We start from the raw sequence: 24,519 nt of genomic DNA, 5'->3' as shown, positions 1-24,519 counted from the left end.
ATCTAACCTCTTCCATTTTAATGCCATTTCTCCTTATCCGTGCCCTTAGAAAAGTCCCTCCCCAGCTTTCCTGTACTTCATTTTCTAAGTAATGTCTTCACTTCGGGTTTCTGTGGAAGCTTAGTGGATGCCCTGCTGCCTGTATTTTCTTTCCTATAAGCTGGCATGGCTTGTCATTATCAGGTAATACTTAGTGTTACAATTTGTGTTACGCTATATTTTTTGTATTTTTAGCGAAGCTTTCAAAATACTTGCATAGTAATGCGGTGGCAGCTGCTAGGAGCAGTAACTTTGAAGAGGCACTGGAAAATGAATTTTGAATTTTCTATTAAAATTTTAACTAGAAAAAATGGTATAGAGTAATTTTTCTGTCTCGTTTGATTGCCATTGCCTTTTGTCTTGTTAGTATGACATCGAGTATCCAAAGAGAGAAAGTGAAAATTAAATAATGCCTTATCTTGCTGTTAAATGCAGAAGGAAGTAGTAAATTGCGCAAAGAGGAATTGAACTGTGTAATCTTGCGGTGTGTAGAGTGTGTTTCTATGCACTTGCTTATCTCTGTGTGGATCCTGCTCTAAATGCAATATTCTGAATTTGAGCATTATCCAGATGTCATAATTATAGGCAAATCTTACGTCACTGAGCCTTATAAAATGAAAGGGGGTTCCCTGTGAGAGTAGCACAAGAGTTCCTGGTAAATCAGTTGTTAACTGAAGAACCTCCCTACCCTACTTGTGCTCTCCTCCTAGGGAAGTAGGAAAAGCTTATTACTGGTCTACTGCATTCTTCATGCTATGCCATGCAATTGGCAAGCTTCCTCATTGGAGCACTCAGCTGGGAGAGGAGAAACTGAAACGATTCTTCAGACAGAAGACTTGAGACAGTGTTCAAAAATGGTAAAGGAGTTATTGAGTACATAGTGTTACAGATCGTCTCGCTGGCAGGTATACTCTGGTGGTGATCCCTGGTGATGTTATTTTTTTTAATATCCTCACTGTCTGCTTTACTTTCTTTTTTGGAGGGGCAACTTTCTTAGGTGTGACGGTAGTCCTCATACCACCTCTTTGGGAAAGCAGTATGTCGCTCAGATGTGCACAGCAGTCATCTCCTTTGTTTTAATCAAACTTAATTTTTTGGAAAGAGTTAAAGACTGTAAGTTTACCTTGCAGGCTCTTTGTGAACCTCACTCATAGTTTCCAGTTATTCTATGACTTCTATGACTTCTTGGCTTTTTGTTTTGTTTTGTTTACTTACACCTTATTATGTGAGTCTATTGAATGTAGTTTGCTTTAAAGGAGAGAATCATCTCATGTGAAGAGAAAATATTATAATTTCCTTCTCTGAGTTCTACCTTCACACTTCTGTGTTCTGATGCATCTTCGCCAGGAGCACTGAGAAACTGACTGTTACAGAAGGCAAGATGATTTCTATCTAGTTGGCTTCTAGCCTGTGTGGGGTTATTCCACCGCAGATGTACGACTTTGCCCGCATCATGAGATTCCTGTCAGACCATTTCTCAGACTGATGGACATCTCGCTCCTCTTGCACAGTTCCCCAGTTCGGTATCCTCAGAAAAGTGCTGACCGGGCACTTTGTTCTACTATCCTGGTCAGTAGTAGAGACAGACATTTCTTGTATCCAGTATTGATCCTGGGGAAACTCCATTAGAGACCAGTCAGACCTGCTACCTTTGAATAGAGCCCTTTGAGCCCAGCTGTTGTGTCATTTACTTTATATTTCACTTACTCAGTTAACATATTACCAGTTCAGCTCTAAGGATGCTTTAAAAGACTGTGTCAGAAGCTCGTTAAAGCCGAGGCAAACAATGAGTAGTATTATTTCCTTACTTTCAGAGAATAGTCATCTTATTACAGAAGACAATCAAATTTATCAGATTGATTAAATATTTCTAAATCTCTGCTGGATCTGTGTGACTTCTGGGAAGAAAATCTGCCTCCATGATTTTCCTAGGGACCCGGGAAAATGCATGCCATCTGGTTCTGAGCGTTTGTGTACATCCAACTTGTTTAATAGGTTTCTGACTTGATCTTACTTACATGTGGCTCTAGTCTTTTTTATTCTTCCATTTGTTGCCTGCATAACTGTAGAAACCTGTTGATCTTAAAACAACCCTCTCTAGTTTCAGTTCCAGCTGGGCTTGGGCTTTTCTAATTTCATCTCGCATGCTCAAGCAGTGTTTTTATACTCCTACCAAGTATTCCTTTTCTTACTTACCTCTGCCTTCTGTGGACTTTGGTTTCTGTTTCTGAACTCATCCACAAGTTGTTTGTAGGTCTTCTGCTATGACTGCTTTCTGCATAGTGAAGTGGGTGGGTTTTGTGCTTTGAAGAGGTTGTTCTCAATCGACTGATTCTCACAGGCCCTCTTGCCTTTCAGAGCTGTGTTCTGCAAGCAGTTGTTATTAAGACCTGACTGTCTTCAGTTTTTGAGTTCTGCCTCTATTACAAAAAATAATCATAGTAGATGGTAAATGGGAATTATGATGACTCCTGGTCATTAGTGAGCTATAGCTGGAAGCTTTGTCAACTGTTGCGATGAAATGAACCTCTGGAGCTCCATAAGGCTTATTTCACGGAAGATGTGGGTTACCATGATGATTGGGCATCGCTGTCATACATAGGACTTGAATTTGGGGTGGTCTTGCGTGGATCCGTAGATGAGTCCCTTCCAACTCAGGATATTTTATGTAACAGAAAATGAAGGCAGTGTTAACCCACATGGAGATTTCAGATAGATGATTTACTGCATGCAGTTCTGAAAGGAAGGTGCTCCCGATGGTAGAGGAGTGAGGGGTTTGGTTTTGTTCATTAGGTTTTTATCACTGAAGCTTTGTATCCCAAATAGTGTTCATGAAACACAAACTGAATGTATCTAGTGGAGCCCTAGAATGAGCAGGTTCCTTGGCAGTACTTCTGCTGCCAGCATGTCTCCAGCCTTGCCTGGCATCAGTGATTCCTGCCTGGTTTCAGTGTGTGTGTTTTATCAAGGTGCGTCCAAAAAGAAGTCTGTGACGATGTCAGTTTGTGCTATATGGGCTTTCTTTGGGTGGTGTTCTTTTCTTCTTTTTTCTTTTAGCATTTGTGAAGAGGAAAAGCATTCTAATCTCTACTGTAAGATAACTGGCAGTGTAGCTTAGATTTCATCTCCAAGTGGATTCATGTGGAATTGGGCATAAGCATGGAGATAACTCGTTCATTAGGAGCCGTGTGAGGAAGTATTTTGAAAGGCAAGGAAAAGGTGCCTGTTCCAATGGTCTTGAAAAAGAAAACAACAGCTGTGATAGTGTTTTGCTGTTTCCCATAGCTGTCGTGATTATGAAGTGATGATATAATTAACTTTTTCAAAAGCTTCACAAAGGGAAAGTGTTTCAGATGTACTCACATTTGTAATCCCAAGAGCTTTTTGTTCTTTTGGTCTCTGTCTATCACTTCTTTCTCTGCCACAGTTTATTGATATATTCCCTTTCTTAAATGTAGTTGGAAATGCTTTAGCCCTTAAATCCTTTGCCAGTCAAAAAAGTGATGGATTTTCATAAATATGTGTATGAAAGTATTCTTTTTTTCCTTCTCCCTGTTGAGACGATTCACTTGGGAATTTTGGCTAGAATGACTGAAAGACAAATCGGTAGCTTCACAAAGGTAATTAAGACAGCATGTGGTGCTGAGGAGAACAGTTAGGGGTTCTTTCTTACTAATGATCCGTTAATTAGTGATGGGATCTCAGCGATGTGTAGGCCTCTCAGGAATTGCCTTTGACATTTCAAAGTGCTTCGGTTAAGAACATGTAATTGCAGGGGGGAAGGGGCTTTTTATTTCTGTGTATGTTTTTTCTGTCAACTTAGGCCAACAAAATTTACTAAAATGGTGCAAATATATACATAAAATTAGTATTACGTAGCTGCTGTGTATTAGCTTATTTTACAATAACATATAGCTGTGATACTGCCATCCGAAATCTCTATCAATACCTTGCTGAGGATTTTCATTTTGATTGCTGTATTTAAGAGAAAGCAGTGCCATGCTTTGAAAACGGTAAGCTCACTACACGGAGCTGGTTGACTGCAGAGCTTGTGTCTCTCTGATACTTGCTACCAGTTCATGCACTGCACCATGCAAATGTTTTAAATATTATTTTTAGGACCTGTCTGAAATACTTGCTCGGAAGCTTTCACAGGAGTCAGCCTCGAACTTGGTGCAGTTCATATTTCCTGGGGGATGTCAAGTATTTTTGTATCACGTTCTTTTGTGCATTCCAGAATATCTGTAGCATGTGTTCTGTCCTCTGCATTATTTCCTCTTCTGCTGCCCAGAGTAATCCAAGAGAAATTGACTGCATGTGTGCAGATCCTTAGCAGCTGCTTAGGGTAGAAATAGCTCCTATGCAGCCTGAAATGAGCCACTCATTCCAACTACAGTATGAATATGTAAGTGCAGATGTGGCCCCAAAGGTGATATTTTTTCCCTTCCGGTCCAGGTTGCTTTGAGTTAAGTTACATTCTAATGATGAAGAGTGCAAATTAATCCACTGTAAAATGTTTTGTTTTTTTTTCTTCGGTTAAATCGAGAGATTTTTCCAATGCCAATACGTGGATTAGAGTGCAGCTGCGAGGCAGTATTCCTACTGCTGCTTATTTGCCCTATGAATGGAGTTAACAGTGAATGGATTTGGGCTTTTCAGAGTTCACGTGGTGTGGGAATGAGAAGCTGAGGCAACAAAACCCCTTCGTGTTTTAGAAAGTTTATAATTTAGAAACTCTAAGGTATTCTTCCTTCTGTTTCCTCAGAAGAAGAGGGTGAAGAGCAATGTGGGACTGAATCTCCAATGTTTTTAATGTATAAAAAGAAGTTTCACTTGCCCTGGGTGGCTGTGTTGCGCTGTATTTGTCTTCTGATAGTTGCACAAACCTTTATCTCCTGCTGGAACATGAGGAGGTGTCTGAGGGAAGGTGGCAGCTCAGTCATGCTGAAGGAAGAGAAACGCAACACCAGGAAGATGTTAGTGGTGCAGGAAGTACTGGTGCTAAAGTTGTAGATCTGAGGTTAATGAATCCTGGTGGTGGTGGTGTGCATATTCATGAATGGGTTCCTTTGGCTGTGGTACAGCAGGACTGTGATTGTAAAATTGGAAGAGAGTAGGGATTTAACTAGTTGTCATCCGCACGCTTGCTTCTCTGCTGCTTTACTTGTAGCACTTGTTGCCTTGAGGAAAAAAATTTGGGCCAAATCAAGTTGGCTGTGCTTCTATGTTTGGAAGCCAATTTTTTCATTCCTAAGTACAGCTCGGCATTGGCACAGATATGAGCGGCACAACTCGAGCTGTTATTGGAGACTTAATTTGTCTGCTTGTGTTCCCTAATATTGTTTTCAGAGTGGCATTTAAACTAATGTGCTTTTCTTCCCCTTGGGTAAACTTGGTGGCGAGAGTGACCCTGGCTTTACTTTTCACTTTAAACATTTTTGTTTGTGTGGCTGTCATTTTTGCTGGGCTTTTCAGTTGTTTTTGTTTAAACCAGTGCATCAGCTGAGTAGTTATTATCTATGTCTGTATGTTATTACGGGTGCTTCTGTGTGAACCTCTGGGATGCTTTCATCTTTGGATGGAAAAACAGCAACAGCATAAAACCACACTAGCAGCAAAAAGAAGCAAACTAAAAAAAACCCAACAAATAAACAACAACAGAGAAGCACCACAAAACAAAAAACAGCAGACCAAACAGGGTCATCTGTTTCCCAGACATTGCCCCCCAAAATCATCCACAGCATGTTACAGATATGTGAAAATGCAGGTTGCTGTAAGGCTGCGCTGTTGTTTCACCACCTGACTGATATTTTATCTAAATTGCCTCTGAGGTATTTTTTATCATTAGGGCTAGTTCGTATGTGCTTATGATAGCCTTTTTATTGCATTTGAACAGCTGGTTTCTGTCATTCCTGCTTACTTTGAAAACAAGCTTCAGCCTGAAAGGTAAAACTCCACAGGCTTGTCTTTGCTGAAAGTTCCCATCTTTTTTCACACTGCAAACAGATAGAGAACTTGATGTTTTGAAGGTGAAGTGAAAATAAATTGTATTTGCAGTAGTGAATGCATGGTTAACGAAAAGATAAGTGACTGAAAGTGAGTAGGTGTTGAAATAGAGTATTTTGCTGGAAACGAGCTGGCTTTTGTCTTGTTGAACAATAACACCGATATGTATTGGAATCTACTGAAATTAATACTGAGCAGGAATTATGTTATTTTTAAAGCACTGGAATGTGTGTAGGCAGCAGATGTGGAGTAATCTGAAGGAGTGAGTGTATAAGCTGGTAAATTAATTTTCCACGACAGCAAACATTCATGTGCTATATAGAAAATTCCATTTCTGGTGAAAACACTACAGCTACTTCTAGTTTCCACCTCCAGGATTGTACTTTGAATAGAGTTTGGTTGCTTCTCCTTCCACGCAGTGCACTGAATCGCAGAATTGCAGGGGTCAGGAGGGATCCCTAGTGATCATCGAGTGTAACCCCCCTGCTAAAGCAGGTTTCCTGCTTTTGGGAAGGGTAAGGCTCTTGGTTCCTTTCTAATATCTGTTTCCGTTGCTTGTCCAAGAATGATCAGGACAAAGAGAGAGTGAAAATGCAGTCATAGAATGGTTTGGGTTGGAAGGGACCTCACAGCCCACCCAGCCCCACCCTGTGCTGTGGGCAGGACTGCCCCCCACCAGCTCAGGCTGCCCAGGGCCCCATCCAACCTGGCCTTGAACTCCAGGGTTTAAACTGTCTCCTATGAACAGTTCTGATGATGGCTTTTGTGTGCAATAGCAATTCCCTAAATGGACAACAGGCCTTTTTCCTTGGTGCAGTGAAAAAGAGCAGCAGAGTATTGTGTTCTGCTCCCAGAATTGCCTCCTGGACAAGATAAGACCAAGCAGCCCTTTCTTTTACCTTGCTAGATCATACCTTTGTCAAGTTCAGAAGCATGAGGGTACTGACTTCCATAAACAGCTGTTGCTGTTTAGCTGGTGCTAATCATTTCTGTTCTATGTACTTTATTCCTTCCTGAATGTGAATTGGTGTATTGGTGCCAGATAATCAGGCCACTTAGCAATAGTAAAGGAAGCTTTAATTGAATATGAGGTTTTGCCCCTCTTTTGTTTGTTTATTACAAATCTGTGCAAGTTAGACTATATTCTTCTAGTTTCTTTTGTAAGAATGAAAAGCACGGTATATAAAATATCTAGAAGAGTCAAGAGTTTTCAGTTAGTCTTTTCAGGGGCTGAATTCATGATCTCAAAGCCATGGAAGAAGCTTTAAGGGAAGTTCATGCTTCTGCCAAAGTGGACTACTTTAAACCTTCATTTTTTGTGAATCAGCATCATTGTTTAGCACTGAATTAGCATCATTGATTAGGCACACATTTACATCTTTTGTAGATATATAGACTACATACGTTTCAGACAAGGAAAACCCGTGTGTAGTAGTCCTGACTGGAGTCTGTGCTTTTTTTCCCCTCTGGGCCAAGGAGGGAAATAACTGAAAATTGTGGGAGTTGAACTGAAAACTGCTTACTTTTATCTCTGTGACATTTTTTTAAACACACCTCATGTCATTTTTGAGCCCTGGTTTGAACATTTCTTTAAAAGCCAGTGATCCTTAAATATGTGCCCAGAGACTTGAGCTTTAAAATGGTGTTGAGATGTGTGGGTCTGCTCTTCATAGCTTTATGAAAAAGTGTGATGCCTTGAATCGCATATTTTGATAGTGGGGTTGAATTTTCTTCTCTGCAGTGGACTTCTTGAGTGAACATTTTGTGATATTAATAATGTACAAGCTGTTAAGAGGTAAATTTACCCATTTTTTCAGGGGGCCTTCAGTGCTGTGCTAACAAGCCATTGCAAACCGTACCCTGGCATGAAAGTCACAAATGGCAATCCCTTACCATCTCGGCACGTCAGTTATTGTCAGTTGTAGGAATTATGGGGGAATTGTGAGGGGTTTTCTTCTCATCTGGAGCATAGAATCAATAACATTTAGTGTTGCAAAGTACGGTTATAAACGGCGTATGATTTTTTTTTTCCAACTTCTTTTCTGCAAAAGGTTATAGGGATGTTAAATGCACCTACAGCAAGTATTCCTCTGAGGTGCTTGTAAAGTGGGAGTAAGTGACGTGGAGAAAAATGTAAAATTGCATTGCCTCTTAATGTAGTACTCTGTCCACCTAGCTTTGTGCAGTTTTTATAGCGCTGTTTAGCCTTAGTAGACCACTCAATTTTGTAATGATTTAGCCAAAGAAGTTTAGCTTTTGTGTCTGTGTGTCTATAATGTAATCAGTATTTCAGGTTAGTTAGGAACAGAGAGAAAATCTAGTAGCTTCTCCCAAAACTATTTTCAGTAGATTCCTTTGAGTCCTTTTAATTTCCCTAATAAAATTTAAACATGGCTGCTGAAAGACAGCAGTAGGAAAAAGATTGTTTGGTACCAATTTAAAAATTGTTCTGCTAGCTTAAATGTAGGATAAAGCAATCGTTAATTAGCATTTTGAACTAATACAGTATGTCATGCTGTTTTATAATAGCAGTAGCCTACGTTACTAATAAAAACCCAGTTTGGTAACGCAGTAAGAGATGGCAGCATTCAGTGTGAAGCTCAAAGTGTTCTGATGCGCCCTGAAATACGCGATGGCAAGAATTGAACTGTTGTGACAGAGAGGGGGAGTTACTCTTTTCCTGATCCTCCTCAGCGTTCTGTATTTACTGTTGCCTCTCTCAGCTCTGGGCTCTGTGGTTCATTATGGGGCTTGTGGGAACACTACCGGTGGGATGTTCGTGATTGATGGCTCTGAAGCCCAACTTTAGAGGCTCTCACAATACCTGTCAGCTTCAGCGCTGCTTTCTCCAGGGATTCTTTTCAATGTGCAGCATCCTACAGCAGGCTGTAAACCCGTCTGCTTCCTGTTGGCTCGGAGTTCAGTGCTGATTTCAGAGCAGCAGCTGATCAGCAGTGTGCAGAAGGAAGAGGTACTTGGGGACTGAGAGTCAGCCACGAAGTCCTATGGGGCTGGGACTTCAGGTAGTAACTTCAGTATGTCAGCATAGATCACAAGTGAGACAGAGCTGCCAAGCATAAAAGGGCTTTGTGGTTGAGGAGAGGGACTGTTCTGTTGTGTGCCTTTAGGGTTTCACAGCAGGAGAAAAGGGTAAATAGGGAGTTTAGCAAGTGAAAATGAAGGCTGGGCTTCCGGACCACCTTGCAGGTGTACTGAAATGAAACTCGGGAAAGAAATACCACTAAGCCCATAGATCAGACTCTTCAGTCCAGTCAGCGACCGAAGAACCAAGTGCTAATTGCTAAGAGTAAAATGTTAAAAGTTTGACCTAAACCCTCTGAATAACCAATGGGCTTCCTTAACTGGGTGTGTGCGGTGCCTGTTGAACAGCAAACCTGTCAGCAGAAGAGCCATTACATTGGGTTCTTTTTTGTTTCCTTTTTGTAAAAGGGATATGAGATCTGGTCAGGATTGCCTGTGGGAGGAGAGTCAGGGAGAATGGGATAGGTTTTTTTTTTCCATGCATTTCATTCTGTGTAAGGCAACTTGAGTAGTCTTGTGCCTCAGAGAGGGTACCATCACTGTGCAGTGCTTTGAGGTGGTCTGTTGGAAAAATACCAATTCAGCCCATGTGGAATTGCTTCTCAGAAACAGGTGCGTGCTGGCTCCTGCCACTAGTTGCTCCAGCCTAAAGTGAGACAGTTTGTTGCGATTTCAAAGTCTCCTGCTATGTCTCTCACTGGCTCTTCTCACAGTACAGCACCTGGTTTAATGGGAAATGCAAAAGAAATCCTCATGTTGTTACTGCATAATATTTTAGTTTTCCTTAACAACTGGAGAAAGTAGGTCAGCAGTAGTAGGACTTCTGTACTTACTCAGCTTCCCCAATGAAAAATATACACGGTTTTATCTTCAGAAACCTCCAGGAAACTGAGCTGATCTATGCAGGCAATGTTTAATGGAGTTTCTGAGGTCAAAAGGAATGTATGTACATGTGTGTCATCTCCTCCTCTTCCTTTCCCCTATATCAGCTAGGTTTTATCTTTGCCAATGCATTGTTTGGTTCCCATCTTTTCTTTTTTTAGCAGTGTGTTCTGTAAGTGCATAAATGGTTTCCATGCTCACTTTCTTTTAGTCCTTATTTTGTTTTGTCATTGTTAAATTTCAAGCCAGTGTTCATCTAACTGATGCAATTTAACTCTTAAGTATATAGAATTTATTATTCCATTATATCTTTATTTTTTGTCAGACTCTCTGATAGCTATGTAGTTTTGCTTGCAGGTTTTAGTGACTCAAGCATTTCAAAACATGCTCCATCTCAGTCCAGCAACATGCAAAACCGTATCAAAATACAGCTAATTTTCTGGCACAGGAGCAGCTGCCTGAATTGTTTCCTACTGGCTACTTACATCACTAATTACAATTTTGGAGTGTTTTAGCAACATTTCTCCAGTTAGGTTATAGCTGTCTTGTGCAATTGGTTGGATTATTTCTCTTCTCACAAGTGCGAACAGTTACTTGTGTGTCTGTCTGATGTAGGCCAAATTCAGTATTCCATTGTACTTAAAAGTTAAAAAAATCATAATTAAAAAAAGGCTTTTTTGTAAGCCACTATTTTTTCAGAACGTTAAGTTCAATACTTGTTTTATTATGTGTGCAGCTGACATTCAGAAAATGCTTCCTCAAAAAATATCTTGCTTTGTGTCCCTGGATATCCAGGATCCCTAGATATCTATTCACAGGCCTCATCAAAGGTCAGAAGATATTCTCAAAACAGCATAGCTTCTTGACAGTTTGAATTAGAATCTGTATTCCTTCATGTTAAATATTAATACCAGCAATACCATAAACTCCCTTGAATCTCTGGGGACAGCAAGATCACTGGGTCAGAAGGGTGTGTTTTCTTCCTCACAGGCATTGTACTTTGATGAAAGCTTGAGCTGAAGTGAGTCTTGCATATTTATTGGTGCTTCTTAAAAGAAGGCTTTTTTCCCTTAACTCTGTGTACTTAGTGTGAAAAGACACCTACAATTATTTAGTCAGTATAAAATGTTTAAAGATATGTTTATGAATATATTTTGACAAAATGGATATTTTCCACTTCTAGTGGGGATAAAGTATTTTGATTATCAGAAGATTTGTGTAGCTTTTGGGAAAATAAGTTTTTAGACTCAATAGCTTTCCACTTCTGTTTAATATGAAGGGGCAACAGGATACCCAGCTTAACTTTCACCTAATTTTCACCTTCTGTATATGATGATGTTTGAGGTATTTGTTTCAGTACCTATGGCTTTCACCACATTTTTCTGCAAATAAGAGTTAACAAAGCATTGAGAAATCTTATTTGTTCTAGAAAGAAATATTAGTTTTAATGCACCTCTTCTGTATGTGGCACAGAGTCTAGTGGAGGACTGTAGGAAACCCTACAGTTTGATTTTGCTGTTAAATATTTGCATTGCAAGCTGAGGCATATTGTAGCAGTCTACAAATTAAACTACAGTTCCTGGTCCATTAAAATATATCTGCTAAATAACACAACCTGTTTCCTGATTGCAAATGGTATGCTTATCTGTGTTATATTTAATTTGTGCTTAGTTCATCCCATTAGATGAGATTAGTGTTGCTGCTGCTGTAAATTTATGTTAGAAAAAGCCCTGTGGTTTAAGAAACTGATATCTCTAACTGGTTTGGTGTGTTAAGAAAATACAGCATATGTTGTTCCTGCTTTCTAGAGGGTTGTGTGGACTTTCTTAGTAAACAAGTATTGTTGGAGATTAAGCAGTACAGGTAGGGTAGCCCTGTGATCCTCAAACGTACAGCCAGAGGATTCTGAGAGCTTGCAGGGCAGCTGAAGCCCTGCAATGTACGTTAATACACAGTGATTTTGCAGTCACTTGTGGTTGGATCAGATGGCAGCCAATGAAAGGAATCTAATGCAACATAACGTACCAGAAAATGTATGCCAACTCACTCATAGGCTTAATTGACCAATTGTCAGAAGTGTACATACTCCTATCTGCACCTCCACAGAGCAAAGGTTTTCTGTTATCTCCCTCACCACCCAGGGGTGATGGTGAGGTGCCTGTACTGATGGCAGCTATCTCCTCTGCGAGGGCTGAAGGCAGTCTTCTCTTCTACCTGGTTGGGCAGCAGTCAGCTAGCAGCTCTTCAAAGGTGCTTCCCCCATACTGAACTGCCAGGTCCTGTGCATCCCGCAGCTTTCTTACTCAGATACTTTTATAGCAGACAGTGTCCATGTGCTGTTAAGTTTCCTCTGTGAACTCAACCATAACTTTGTTTTCCACACCATCATCTTGATGGTGTAGAATAGCTGTTGGACTTTTGCCTCCGGTAGACTTCAGGTGCCACAGGGGGACTGTGCAAGCTCCTCCAGAGATCTTAGACTTGAATACAAAGATGTCCAGTTAGCAAGTGAAAAGCAGTGGTGGGCATTCTGTTTTACAGCAGCTGTCAGCCTGTAGTGTAAGACAGTCTGTATTCAAGCCAGCAGTCTATATGGGAAATATGAGGAGATGAGTGTCTTCACTGAGAAGCATTTAGTGATGCACAAATCCCAAGGAATTGAAAATCATTGCTGGAAGCCTCACCTACGTGCTGCTTACAGTGATAGTTTCAGACTTATTGACAGTGTCTCACTGCAAAAGAGTCTCATCATTTTTTAAGCTGATTGTAATGGAAGCAGACATCCGCTATGTCTGATGTTTTTGAGAAGTCAATATTTGATATGCGTTCACAACAAATGCTGGAAGACTTGATGTTTGGCATTGAATTAGTCTCTTGATAGAGTGTAAACAGTGTCAAAGACAAGCATGCTCTGGGGGCTCACTGCTTATAGTTGTTTTCTAAATCCATCACACCCTTAGGTGCTCAGCCGCCGGTGTGGCTCTGCTGTAGGGAGGGTCTCGGGCTCATCCAGAAATGCTGAGCTCCTCATATTACAATGCTCCAGCTTTTCCACATGTGGGGATTTGAATGCTGCTTCCAGCTTTATTTTATTCCCCCTGCCCCAATGCCTTTAGAAGAAGCAGCCCTCAGGTCTGCCTCTCTGGTCAGATGTTTCTTTGTTGCTACAAGAACTAAACCTAAGGCCCTGAGGATACTGAGGGGAGGCCTTGTGACAGCCTACAGCTCCTCACAAGGGGAGTGGAAGGGCAGTGCTGAGCTGTGCTCTCTGGTGTCCTGCCCTGGTCAAGTTGGTCGTTTGGAAAAGACTCTTCAGCGGATGGTGGTGGGCATGGAAGAGGCTCTCTGAAGCAGTGAGCATGGCCTTAGGTGCCAGAGTTCAAGGAGCATTTGGACACTGCTCTCAGACATAGAGTTTGAATGTTGGGTAGTGCTTTGTGGAGCCAGGAGTTGGACATGATGATCCCTGTGCAAGCCTGAAATGCTTGGATACGCTGGAGCAGCATATCCTGTATGACTCCTCGACCTGAGTGTGTTTCTGTCAGTTTTCTACTGGAAACCTTCCTTTCCCTTTCCTGTCATCTCTCTTAGCTTGAAGGATTGTAGGCTCATTGGAGAAAGTAGGTTGAAAGACATCTCAGTGGAGCATTTGGTCCACGCTCTGGCCCTAGTTAAGAAGGGTTGACTTTCTGAATGGGTTGCTGGGGTAGGAAATGTTGACATCCCAGATCAAGAGTTGACATCCCAGATTAAGAGTTTGTATTGTTGTGATCAGAGACTTGTGCAGTTACCTCTTCCAAAGTACAGGTAAATCACAATTCACACGTTACTACTTTCCTCCACCACATTTTGAGGTAAAAGGACTGCGCTTATTGCAGTGAATATGAGAACATGTCCTTTCATAAAACTGAATTATTACGAGTTTTGCATTAAGAGCAATATGGATTGCTTTGAGATTCAATGATATGGCTGATATGGTTTCTTCAGTTCTTAGCAGGTCTGCTAAGGTTGTGCCAATTACATTCTGGTACCGAGGCAGTGATACAGGAAAGATACATTTACATTTAGATATTAGAGCTATCTAATTAAACTAGCTGCTGTATTTTATTTTCTTTAAGAGCAATAAAAATGGATACATTTGCAAGCATTACCTAGTGGAACATCTTTTAGCCAGGCAAGTCCTGTAAGTAGCATCAGATATGACTTGTCTCTTGCTGAAATGGGTGGGCCTACAGGGTTGTGCAAGGGTTGTGCAAGGTTGGTGGGTGGCTAATATGTGGGCTTTGTTTCTTCAGAACACATTTAAGAATATAAGCTTTTCTTAAAGGTATAAATATCACCTGTAACATTTCTGCCGGCATAAATTTTCACTGACATAATAAAGAATTCTATGAAGAGACAACCAGTTTTGGGTTAACTGTATAAGAATGTTATATCTGTGAACAATGTTTTTTTTTTTTTTGCCTTTGTGACAATGCTGTCATCTGAAATACTTGGACTGATTTATAGTTATTTTACCATTTGATTTATTATTATTGCTGCATTATTTTACCATTCCAGCATTCAAATGTTACTGCTTTGCTGTTGAAATACTTACATACTGGTTTGGTTTCTCTTGTAGGTGTCTTGGCTTTTTAATCCAACAAGGAGTGAAATAACAAGTCTAGATAGTGGAAATATAGATGACATTTTAAGTGAGTACTTTGAATCTTTTTTTCTTTTTTTTTTTTTTTTTACTTTGCACAGTGTACAGACTACTTTGTTTATAGCCACTTATCTGTGAGAATTTTGCAGTGTTATTAGATGAATATGTATACTGTAGCTCTGAAAATATGAACTGTAATCTCAAAGTTTTCGTGCAGACAGCTAACTTAACGTATTGCTTAACAGATTGCCTAAGTATAGTCTAAATGATAGTTTGAAGTGTCTAAGTTAAATACCCAGTGTCGTGTTTGCAGATGAGAACCTTCAATTATAAATAACCAAAGCCTGTCAGGAGGGTGTTTAAGAGTTCCCAAACAGTAGCAGCAACTGAAACTCGTGGTAGTGGGTCATATTAATGCCCTGCTTGTTCAGCTATGCTTTTTCTCAGGTTAAATGCTGTCTTGATTTCTGATGGCGCGTAGAAAAGAGACATAAATTAGTATTTAAAACATTGCCCTAAAGTAAACAGATGTATATTGTCCGAAAAGGATGCTTGTTGTCAGTATCTGGTTGTGTTTGTGAAGGGAGTGGTAAGAGAAGGGGAATCAAAAAACAATCTTACATTGTTGCAAATATATTCATAAACATATCTTTTTAATTAGAACCGTTCAAGGGGGATATTTGTTTTTAATTTGCTTTCTGCTGCAGGATTGCTTTGTGCAGTAAATGTTTGGCTAGATAAAATCTGTTTGGAAATATCTTTTTATATGCTAGAAAACGTAGAACCATTTGTCATAAAACCATGGACAAACCAGAGCAAGTTGCACAGGCAGCCTGCACGTTCTTCTAACCCAAACAGCTACTGCTTGTCAACAGTTTGCTTTTAACTTCTTTGAGCATTTGCAATATGTAATGTTTTAAGAGAGTTAATTGGAGTGCAGCTTCTGGATCTCAGTATCTTCATTGTAAATCCAGAATTTTGTCTAAAGTGTCATTTATTTTGTATCCTATGCCTTAAGAATTGACATCTTTAATGTTTAATATGTAAAATAATTGCTTGTCTGTAGACCTCCTTCATCACATTCCCACTTGCTATAGGTAACTTTTCAGCTAAGATTTATCCTAGTGCTCTCCTAGCAAACTGTGTGCTGAGTAATCTAGAAATGCTTTTATGTTCTTTACACACATTTTTTTTTCTGTAATTTTGGATTAAAATGCCAAGAACTTTGCCTCACAATGTGACATTGGGTTCTTTTCTTCTTCCCTTCCTAGACAATGCAGATGTTGCTTTAGTTAATTTTTATGCTGATTGGTAAGTTACACAATTTTTTTTTCCTATGTTTAAACTTGTTCCTTTTGAAAACTGTCACGTTTGGCAATAACATCCTAATTAAATATACACTGGTATGTTACTTTCACACTAGATCTTTCCTGTTAGTTTTCATTTGATTTGTGGTCTGTGTGTGTGTGTGTTTGTTTGTCTTGATTACTTCCCCTTCTACTGTTCTGTCATCTTTAGTTCCATTCAGGGCCTTTGTCAGAGAAAAAAGGGTTCTGTGGTAGTAAGGAATAACTTGTTTTGTGTTTCTTCATTTGGGATTTCTTGCTGTTTTTGTTTTTTTTTTTTTCCTTGTAGCAAGACAGGTTTCATTAAGTGCTTGCATTTTAGCTTAAGGTTGTTCAAAATATTCCTTTTTTGGTTTTGATTCTCCTGTCTGTTTTGTGTACTAGTAAACAAAAACTATGAAATTGCTTTCAAGAACTCAAATTCATCTCTAATAGAAAGCCTTCAAGGTAGAGAACTAGAGAACTGAGGGATGTCCGTACTTGTTCAACATCTTTATCAGTGACTTCGCTGATGATACAAAGCTGAGAGGAGTGGCTGACACACTGGAAGGCTGTGTTGCCGTTCAGTGAGACCTTGGCAGCCTGGAGAGTTGGGCAGGGAGGAACCTGGTGAGATTTAACAAGAGTAAGAGCAAGTCCTGCACCTGGAGAGGAGTAACCATGTGCATCAGTAGAGGTTAGGGGCTGATCTGCTGGAGAGGACCTGGGGGTTGTGGTGGACATCAGGTTGGCCGTGAGCCAGCATGTGCTCTTGTGGCCAAGAATGCCTATGGTATCCAGGGGTGAACTGAAAGGAATGTGGCCAGTAGGTCACTGGAGGTGATCTTTCCCCTCTGCTCTGCCCTGCTGAGACTTAGACTACTGTGTCCAGTTTAGAAATGATAGGGATCTCCTATGAGTCCAGCAGAAGGACACAGAGATGATAGAAAGCCTGGAGCATCTCCTGTATGAGGAAAGTCTGAGTAACCTGGCTCTATTCAGCCTGCAGAAAAGGAGTCTGAGAGGGGATCTGACTGATGTTTTTAAATACCTAAAGGGAAATGGGAGGCAAATGGATGAGGCCAGGCTCTTCTCCGTGTTAAGTAGCAGTAGGACAAGGAGTAATGGCCTAAAATTTGGAGATAAGAAATTTCTTACTAACATGTGGAAGGACTTCTTTGTGGTAAGGGTGGTGGAACCCTGGAACAGGTTGCCTAGAGGGGTTGTGGAGTCGCCTTCTGTGGAGATATTCAAGATCTGGCTGGACACTTATCCATGTGACCTATTGTAGGGAACACGCTTTATTGGGGGGGGTGGATTTGAAGATCTCTTGAGGTCCCTTCCAACCCCTCCAATTCTGTTAAACTTGAGCAAATAGAGAAGGGAAGAATATGCAGTCAGTCATTGTGAAAGACATACTCAGTGGGAACTGTTTGATTTTTAAGTTGCCTATAAAATCATTGTTAGGAGTAATTTAAGCACCCATACTCCATTTTTCAGTTGTGTTGGAATTTAAATGTTCTGTTCAAGCATTTATATTTCTAAATGGACCTTTAACAAGAAGGAAATGGTAAAAGTATTCAGGGGAAATAAAATTCAATATGCAAATTAATATTGAAAATGAGGTGAGAGAAATAAATCACTTTCTCTGTTCCTCATTTAAAGTGAATTTGGGTGCAAATAGCTTTATAACTTAAACAAATATATAAACCATGGTAATATTGTACTTTAAATATTCCGCTTGCTGTTTTGCTTCATGAACACAAAACGTTGACTGTCAGAGTCAAAGGTCATAGGACAGATTAAAGTTCTGATTCTTTTCACCTCTTTCACATTCTGTGTATGCCAAAATCTGTAGGTCTGTATGGCCTAGAAATAGCAAGTGTGCGAATTTATGATAGTTTGCCTTTACTGATAATTCATTCAACTAGTAGTTAATTTAAATTGATTTTAAAAGTGATTTTGAAAAAAAAATACCCACTTTTTCTTATAAAATCAACTTTTCACTGAATAAGTTTTCATTTAATCCTTGCTTAATGATAGATACGATACCAAATTCAGTTTGTTTAGTAACCTTTCTATATGCCTCTAAAATTTTATGGAGAGTTTTTGTGATCAATTTGTTTGTGTCTCCTCAAATCCTGTTGATATGAGAAATGATGAAACCAATAGGATTTTTGAGAGCAGTTCTAATACCCTGAAACGTGGCATATTCGTTGCTGTTGAAAAAGTGTTTGACTTCAGCAAAATACAGTCTACAGATGGCTAAAAATTAGTGTTCTGATACTTGCTGTGATTTGGGGAAGATAGTATTTTAAAACTTGATACAGAAAGATAACAGAAGCCCTGCTTTAGGTCTCTGTTATCACAAGACATAATTGCAAGATAAATGCCATTATAGTAGGCTGTAAATTTAAAATATGAGAGCTTTAATTAGGATCGTTATACGTAGACATTTAGGATTCAGCTCCTAACATTGTGTCTTTCCAGCTTTTGATATGAGTTGGATGAGGGCAGACCAGTTTTGCTGACACGGATATACTGCTGTAATAGAGGAGGAGAATGAGGGGCAAAGAAGCCGTATGTAGCATATAAATGCTAAATAAATGTGGCATGCAGTTGTTGTGGCCAGAGTCAGATTTATTGCAGATGAGCTTCAGCCCTATTAACCACTTGTGTGGTTAACTACAGAAGTTGTGTAGTTCTTTCTCTGATATTCCTTGAAAGTGGTCGTAGGTGAATATTCAAATCTTTTATTAAAGCTTTAAAGCTACTTTTACAGGAATAGTTTGGGTAGAAAGAGAATGATGAGTGAACTCTCTGAATATCAGAGTATGTTTCTTAAAGACTTAGTTGATTAATGCTGTTTCTTAAACTGATGAAGCATGGGAACGCATCTCAAATTATGTATTCTTCTAGAATTTTTTTTTCACTTGAATTATTCAAATATTCCTTTTAAAAAAAATTTAATTGTATGTTAGGTTAACATTTTGAAATTCTAATGTTATGTTTCTTCCGCAGGTGCCGCTTCAGCCAAATGTTGCATCCTATTTTTGAGGAGGCTTCTAATGTAATTAAGGAAGAATACCCAGATAAGAATCAAGTAGTGTTTGCTAGAGTGGACTGTGATCAGCATTGTAAGTAAATCTCAATTGAGTTTTCCTGTGATATCCTGCCAGTAAGTTGTTAGAAAGCAATCTGGAGTGTAGTTGGACTTGCTCCATTGTTTAGTCCAGAGGCTGTTGCTTGCATGTATCACTGAACCTCTTCAAAATTTGTCATGGCAATTTCCATGCTGCTTTCTCCTTTTCTCCATAGATGTGCAGTTTTTATCAGCTCACCCTTTCTCATTTACTGGGGGGAAAAAAGGAAATGTAACTGTGAAACAAATTGGCTGGGAGTCAGAGAAGCACTGGTGCAAAGCAGCCAAGAGAAAGGAGCAATTGTCAGCATGGTTTTGCTCAGTTATTTTCACTATAAGTCATGGTGAACTACACGCTGCCAAAAGGCATACCTGGCAGTTTCAGAGCTGTCCCACTTTGCTGTTTGTACACATGAAGAGCTGGTTGCTTATTTTGGTGTGCCTGTCTCCTTAAAAGCATGAAAAAGATCCTTATTTTATTATCATATTAATCTCAAAAGTTTCTTGTTAATCTCATAATAAGTAAAACGTAAGGAACATCTGTTACCTACTGAAAAACAGATGGAGAGCACTGAGGTTATTGTGGTGATTTTCCTAGTGTAAGATTTGCTTTGCTATTCTGTACTTCTGGAGTAGCAGCATTTGCCCACATAGTTTGTTTATAGAATTCCTAGACTGTAGTAAAAGTTGCCAGGTGGCTTCAAATCCCAACAAAGTTTCAGCTGTAACTGATGCTAATTATCATATTTAGTCTTTACAAAGTGTTAATCTGCAGGGAGAATTGAAGAATCATACTTGGAAAGCTGATGAATTGCCATTCATTTGTAATTCATCTCTGGAATTTACCATTGGGCTGATAGTTCAGTTTTAGTGCTCTGTTTCAAACACTAAAGAGAGAAAGAACACCGGGGGGTGGAAAAACAGCATCTCTGTGAGAAGTAACTGATTTCATTTACTTTTTTCTTCTCTCATTTGGTGATCTAGGTTTTTGGTGCTAGAGAGGATTTTTTTTTCCCTTGAATTCTCTCTGCTCTCAATTGCAAATGTTAAAGCCAGTAACTTCTGTTAGGGCATCTTCCTGTGGCAGCAATCCGTGTTCCTTTTTGAGAATGTGCATGTAGACACCCGACAAAACAACACCTAATTTGTGCAATTGAAAGAGATCTCAAGCTTCAGAATGCATTTAAATAACTAAACAGTATCAACTGTGAGGTAGCTGAAGCTGACTTCTTCAACTGCTAGGGGTGGCCAGTGAGATTCTGTCCCATCCCAAAGATCTGTAAGACCAGTTGATGACCATGGGAACCCTAAGTATATCTGTGAGTAAATCTTTGAAGTCTGCATACTTCACATTTCTCTTGCACATACTTCTGTGTGTATTCTGTCACTTTCATTAGCAATATTTTTTTCAGAAAATCGACTGATTCAACTAGAGGGGGGAAGATTAAGGACAGTCTGACTTATAGTTGATTTATTTTGTGTGTGTGATGTCCTTAGTCACATCTTCTCTTAGTGTTTAACAGTCTGGTTTGCTTATCTTCTCTTTGGCACAAGATGATGAAATTTTGAATGAAGTTCTGACAAAAGACTGTAGTAAACTCAGCATATGTTGCTAAGGTCTGTTATTAAGATATACATTAACAGTTGAAGGCTTTATTTAGTTTGCTGCTGCTTTAGTTACTTGGATAGCTCAGAAATAAGCTGATTGCTTATGTTTTACCCTGAGATGTGCTGGTTTGGGGCAGTTCATAGGATCACAGAACGGTTTGGGTTGGAAGGGACCTCAGAGCCTATCTGGCCCCACCCCGTGCCGTGGGCAGGGCTGCCCCCAGCAGCTCATCTGCCCGGGGCCCCATCCAACCTGGCCTTCAGCACCTGCAGGGATGGGGCACCACAGCTTTTCTGGGCAGCTGTGCCAACATCGCACCACCCTCTGAGGAAAGAATTTCTTCCTAACATCTAACCCACATCTTTTAGTTTAATGCCATTACCCCTTCTGCTATCACAGTCTGCCTCATGTAAAAAGTTACTCTGGTCTCATAAGTTCCCTTTAAGTACTGGAAGGCTCAGTAAGGTCTCCCTGCAGCCTTTTCTTCTCCAGTATGAACAAGTCCAGCTCTTTCAGCCTTTCCTCATAGGAGGGGTACTCCAGCCCTCTGATCATTTTAGTGGCCCTCCTCTGGACCCATTCCAAGAGCTCTTTGTCTTTCTTGTGCTGGGGGCCTCAGACCTGGACACAGTACTCCAGACACAGGCCTAGTGAGGGCAGAGTGTAGGGGGACAGTGACCTCTCTTGCAGTTGTATGCCTCAGGATACTGAAACAGTTTAGAAGCTTGTTACTTAGTGTCCAGATAAGGAAAAGATTGAATTGAGCTGATCAGAGGCTGTTAAGAGAGCTGACACCTGGAGGAATAGGGAAATGCAATAGTGCATCGTTTACCTTCCTCTTGGATTGGAGTAGTGGGCTAGATAGTTAAGAGGCAGCCAAGAGTTATGGCCTCTCTTTTTAGTACTGGAATACTGGGAGTTCTCTGTTTCTACACTTTTTGTTTCTAATTCAATAAGTAGATGGAACGTGTCTACTGCTGCACAAACTGGAAAATGTGCAAATTAAAAACAAAATCCTGTCATGAAGATGAGCTTCTTCCTCCAAGTAGCACTGCCTTCTTGAATTAAAATAGGAATGGCCTTCTATGTCATTCCTGGTTTTCAGTGTTTATTTGCTAGTTGTAGGCAGTGGGACATCTCATGGCACACAGTTACTGCTTATATCCTAACGCTGAAGTATTTTAACTCTATGATTTTAATGTATGTAATAGCTTTTACTATATTTATCCAACTTGAGCCATCTATACTACTTCAGTAAATGTTGGAATTGAGATTATTACCTAGGTTTTATTTTTAGTATGTGTGTATGTATTTTAGCAACACTGAAAGGTATGCGCTGATATTTTCAGGGTGTTTATGCCTGCAGATTTCATTAGTAGCTGGCCATTAAGATGATGATCAAGAGATGGTGGATTATTTGCATTACAAATAATCTGTTTCTTTTTGAAACCAGCGCTCTGCAGGGAACCCAAATAGCTGATTTCAGGACACTCAGAAATAGCTTTCAAATGGCCAGCTAGGCATAGATGCTTTCCATTTAATGCACTATTATTGAAGCACTCTGCAGGTCCCAGCAGCTCACACCAGCTTCTGAGGGCAAAGCAAATTAAAGAGAATTATTGATGCGCTGACAAACGTTTGATGCTTAATGACAAGGCCATCATTCTGTCTGCTCTTATAACCAATATAAAGATGTTTTTTCTGAGAAGTGGTAGTTGGTGACAATGTGATGTAAAATCCAAGTGCTAAATATTAACAGTCTATTAAGGCTCTGTGTGTGTTACGTTTTACACCAATTTATCACTATTCTGTAAGATGATTGTAACAAGTGTGTACATTAAGTCTTTGGGCTATTTTTGCTCATTAAACTGGTGTGGAACATACATTAAAGGTAAATCTGTTGAGGCGAGTACTTTGTTTTCAAGACCATATCTTTTTATAGCTTATAAGTATCTAAGTTCCACCTCATTCTTTGCTGTCAAAATCTTCCATGATTTCAGTGTGTTTAAATTAGTGATACTTAGACTACAGAAGTTATACCTTTATTCTAAGCATATAATACCTAGTAAGTGACTTTCCTTATAAGTGATTTTTCTGCATATATATTATTAGGAAGGTTTTACTTCATGGGTTTTTTTTTTGACAACTTTTAGGTGGTTTTGCTTTTTTGTTTTTTTCTTTGTGTTAAGCAGCAATGTTAGAAACCCACTTTGTACCTTGATTTACTGTATTTCTGTTCTGTAAATGAGTGAATTTACAGTACAGAAGGACTTGTGTTTCTGGAGGATTGTGAATAGTTTATATGAATTTAAAATTAGGATTTTCTGGTACAGAATTCTTATTTTTTAAATGTATGCCATACCATTATTTCCTTTTATATAAAGGGGTTTCTGGCTGGAAAAATAAAACAACAACAAAAACAACACAGAACTGGTTTGAATCATAGAATCATCCTGAAAGGCCTGGGTTGAAAAGGACCTCAAGGATGATCTAGTTTCAACACTCCTGCCATGGGCAGGGCTGCCAACTGCTAGCCCAGGCTGCCCAGAGCCACATCCAGCCTTGCTTCAAATGCCTCCAGGGATGGGGCATCCACAACCTCTCTGGGCAACCTGTTCCAGTGCGTCACCACCCTCTGAGTGAAAAACTTCCTCCTAACATCCAACCTAAATCTCCCCTGTGTTAGTTTTTAAACCATTCCCCTTGTCCTATCACTGTCTACCCATGTGAACAGTCATTCCCCATCCTGTTTATATGTTCCCTTCAAGTTCTGGAAGGCCACCATGAGGTCTCCCCAGAGCCTTCTTTTCTGCAAGCTAAACAAGCCCAATTCTCTCAACCTTTCCTCATAGGAGAGGTGCTCCAGCCCTCTGATCACTTTAGTGGCCCTCCTCTGGACCTGTTTCAAGAGCTCTACATCTTTCTTGTGCTTGAAGATGTTGAAGAGCACCAATCCCAAGACCAACCCCCGGGGGACACCACTTGTGGCTGGCCTGTACCCTGACATAGACCCGCTGATCACAACCCTGTGGCTGTGACCAGCCATCCAGCTCTTGAATCTTTGTACTCAATTCTTTGTGTTTCAAAACAGCAAACTTCTCATGGGTGGGATGTTGAGGTGCGTTGCTAGACAGACTCCTTTTGAAACACGTTAGTGAACTGCTGATCTGTAAGGTGTGCTAAAGTCAGTCATAAATGCATAAATTAATTGTATTGCTACTGTGCTTTTGTAAGAAGCTCAGCATAATAAGCTTTGGGGTTCATAAATGAAGAAGGAATGGAGTTAAATGAAACTGTAAAGAAGCTGTAAATGAACGTAAGGGCTTTGTTGGATCCCTACTATTTCGGCTGGGAAAACAAATAACCAGCCTGCAAGTCATTTTTGGGTAAAATAAAAGTGTTAGTAGTTTGGGGAGGCTGTTGATGGCTCTCCTCAGGAGAGGCATTTTGTTAGACTGTAAGAAAAGGTTATGGGATACCTACTGATGAGGCTCCGCTAGGTGTAGTTGTCAACGCTCCTTTGGAGCAGAAGGTGGTCTGGATTTGCTGTTTCTCAGCTTCTTAGTAACTGAGTCTGATGTAGAACATTGATTGCTTTTCCTGTACCTGTACAATCAAGTTACCTGTATTTTGGTATCAGAGTAGGATACCAAGTTTAGGCCCCATATTATGGGGTAGGCATTCAGGAAAATTGTCAGTGTTTTCACTGTTTCTTGAGAGAAAATGCACCTTGAAGCCAGTCCTTTGGACTTAAAATCTCAGTATTTTTTGGTGGTATGAGATAGAATCCTGCAATAGTGAATTAATGGATTAAGCTAATGTTGGGATC

The 24,519-nt window shown here is 39.9% G+C and overlaps 1 protein-coding gene across 1 annotated transcript in view; it reads left to right on the top strand.

Moving 5' to 3' along the window:
• Positions 1-24,519, top strand: part of ERP44 (endoplasmic reticulum protein 44) — a 45,854-nt gene that overhangs the window by 4,132 nt on the left and 17,203 nt on the right. The window contains exons 2-4 of the mRNA XM_065753542.1: positions 14,591-14,663; positions 15,886-15,925; positions 18,961-19,076. Of these exons, the coding sequence (XP_065609614.1) occupies positions 14,591-14,663; positions 15,886-15,925; positions 18,961-19,076 (229 nt within the window). The remainder of the gene's footprint in view (positions 1-14,590; positions 14,664-15,885; positions 15,926-18,960; positions 19,077-24,519) is intronic.

This window comes from Cyrtonyx montezumae, unplaced genomic scaffold (assembly GCF_038088225.1).
Source record: "Cyrtonyx montezumae isolate F1298 unplaced genomic scaffold, pur_monq_1.0 scaffold_8, whole genome shotgun sequence".
Lineage (NCBI taxonomy): Eukaryota > Metazoa > Chordata > Aves > Galliformes > Odontophoridae > Cyrtonyx > Cyrtonyx montezumae.
The sequence above is the reverse complement of the archived record's forward strand: the minus strand, read 5'-3'. Positions and strand labels throughout refer to the sequence as shown.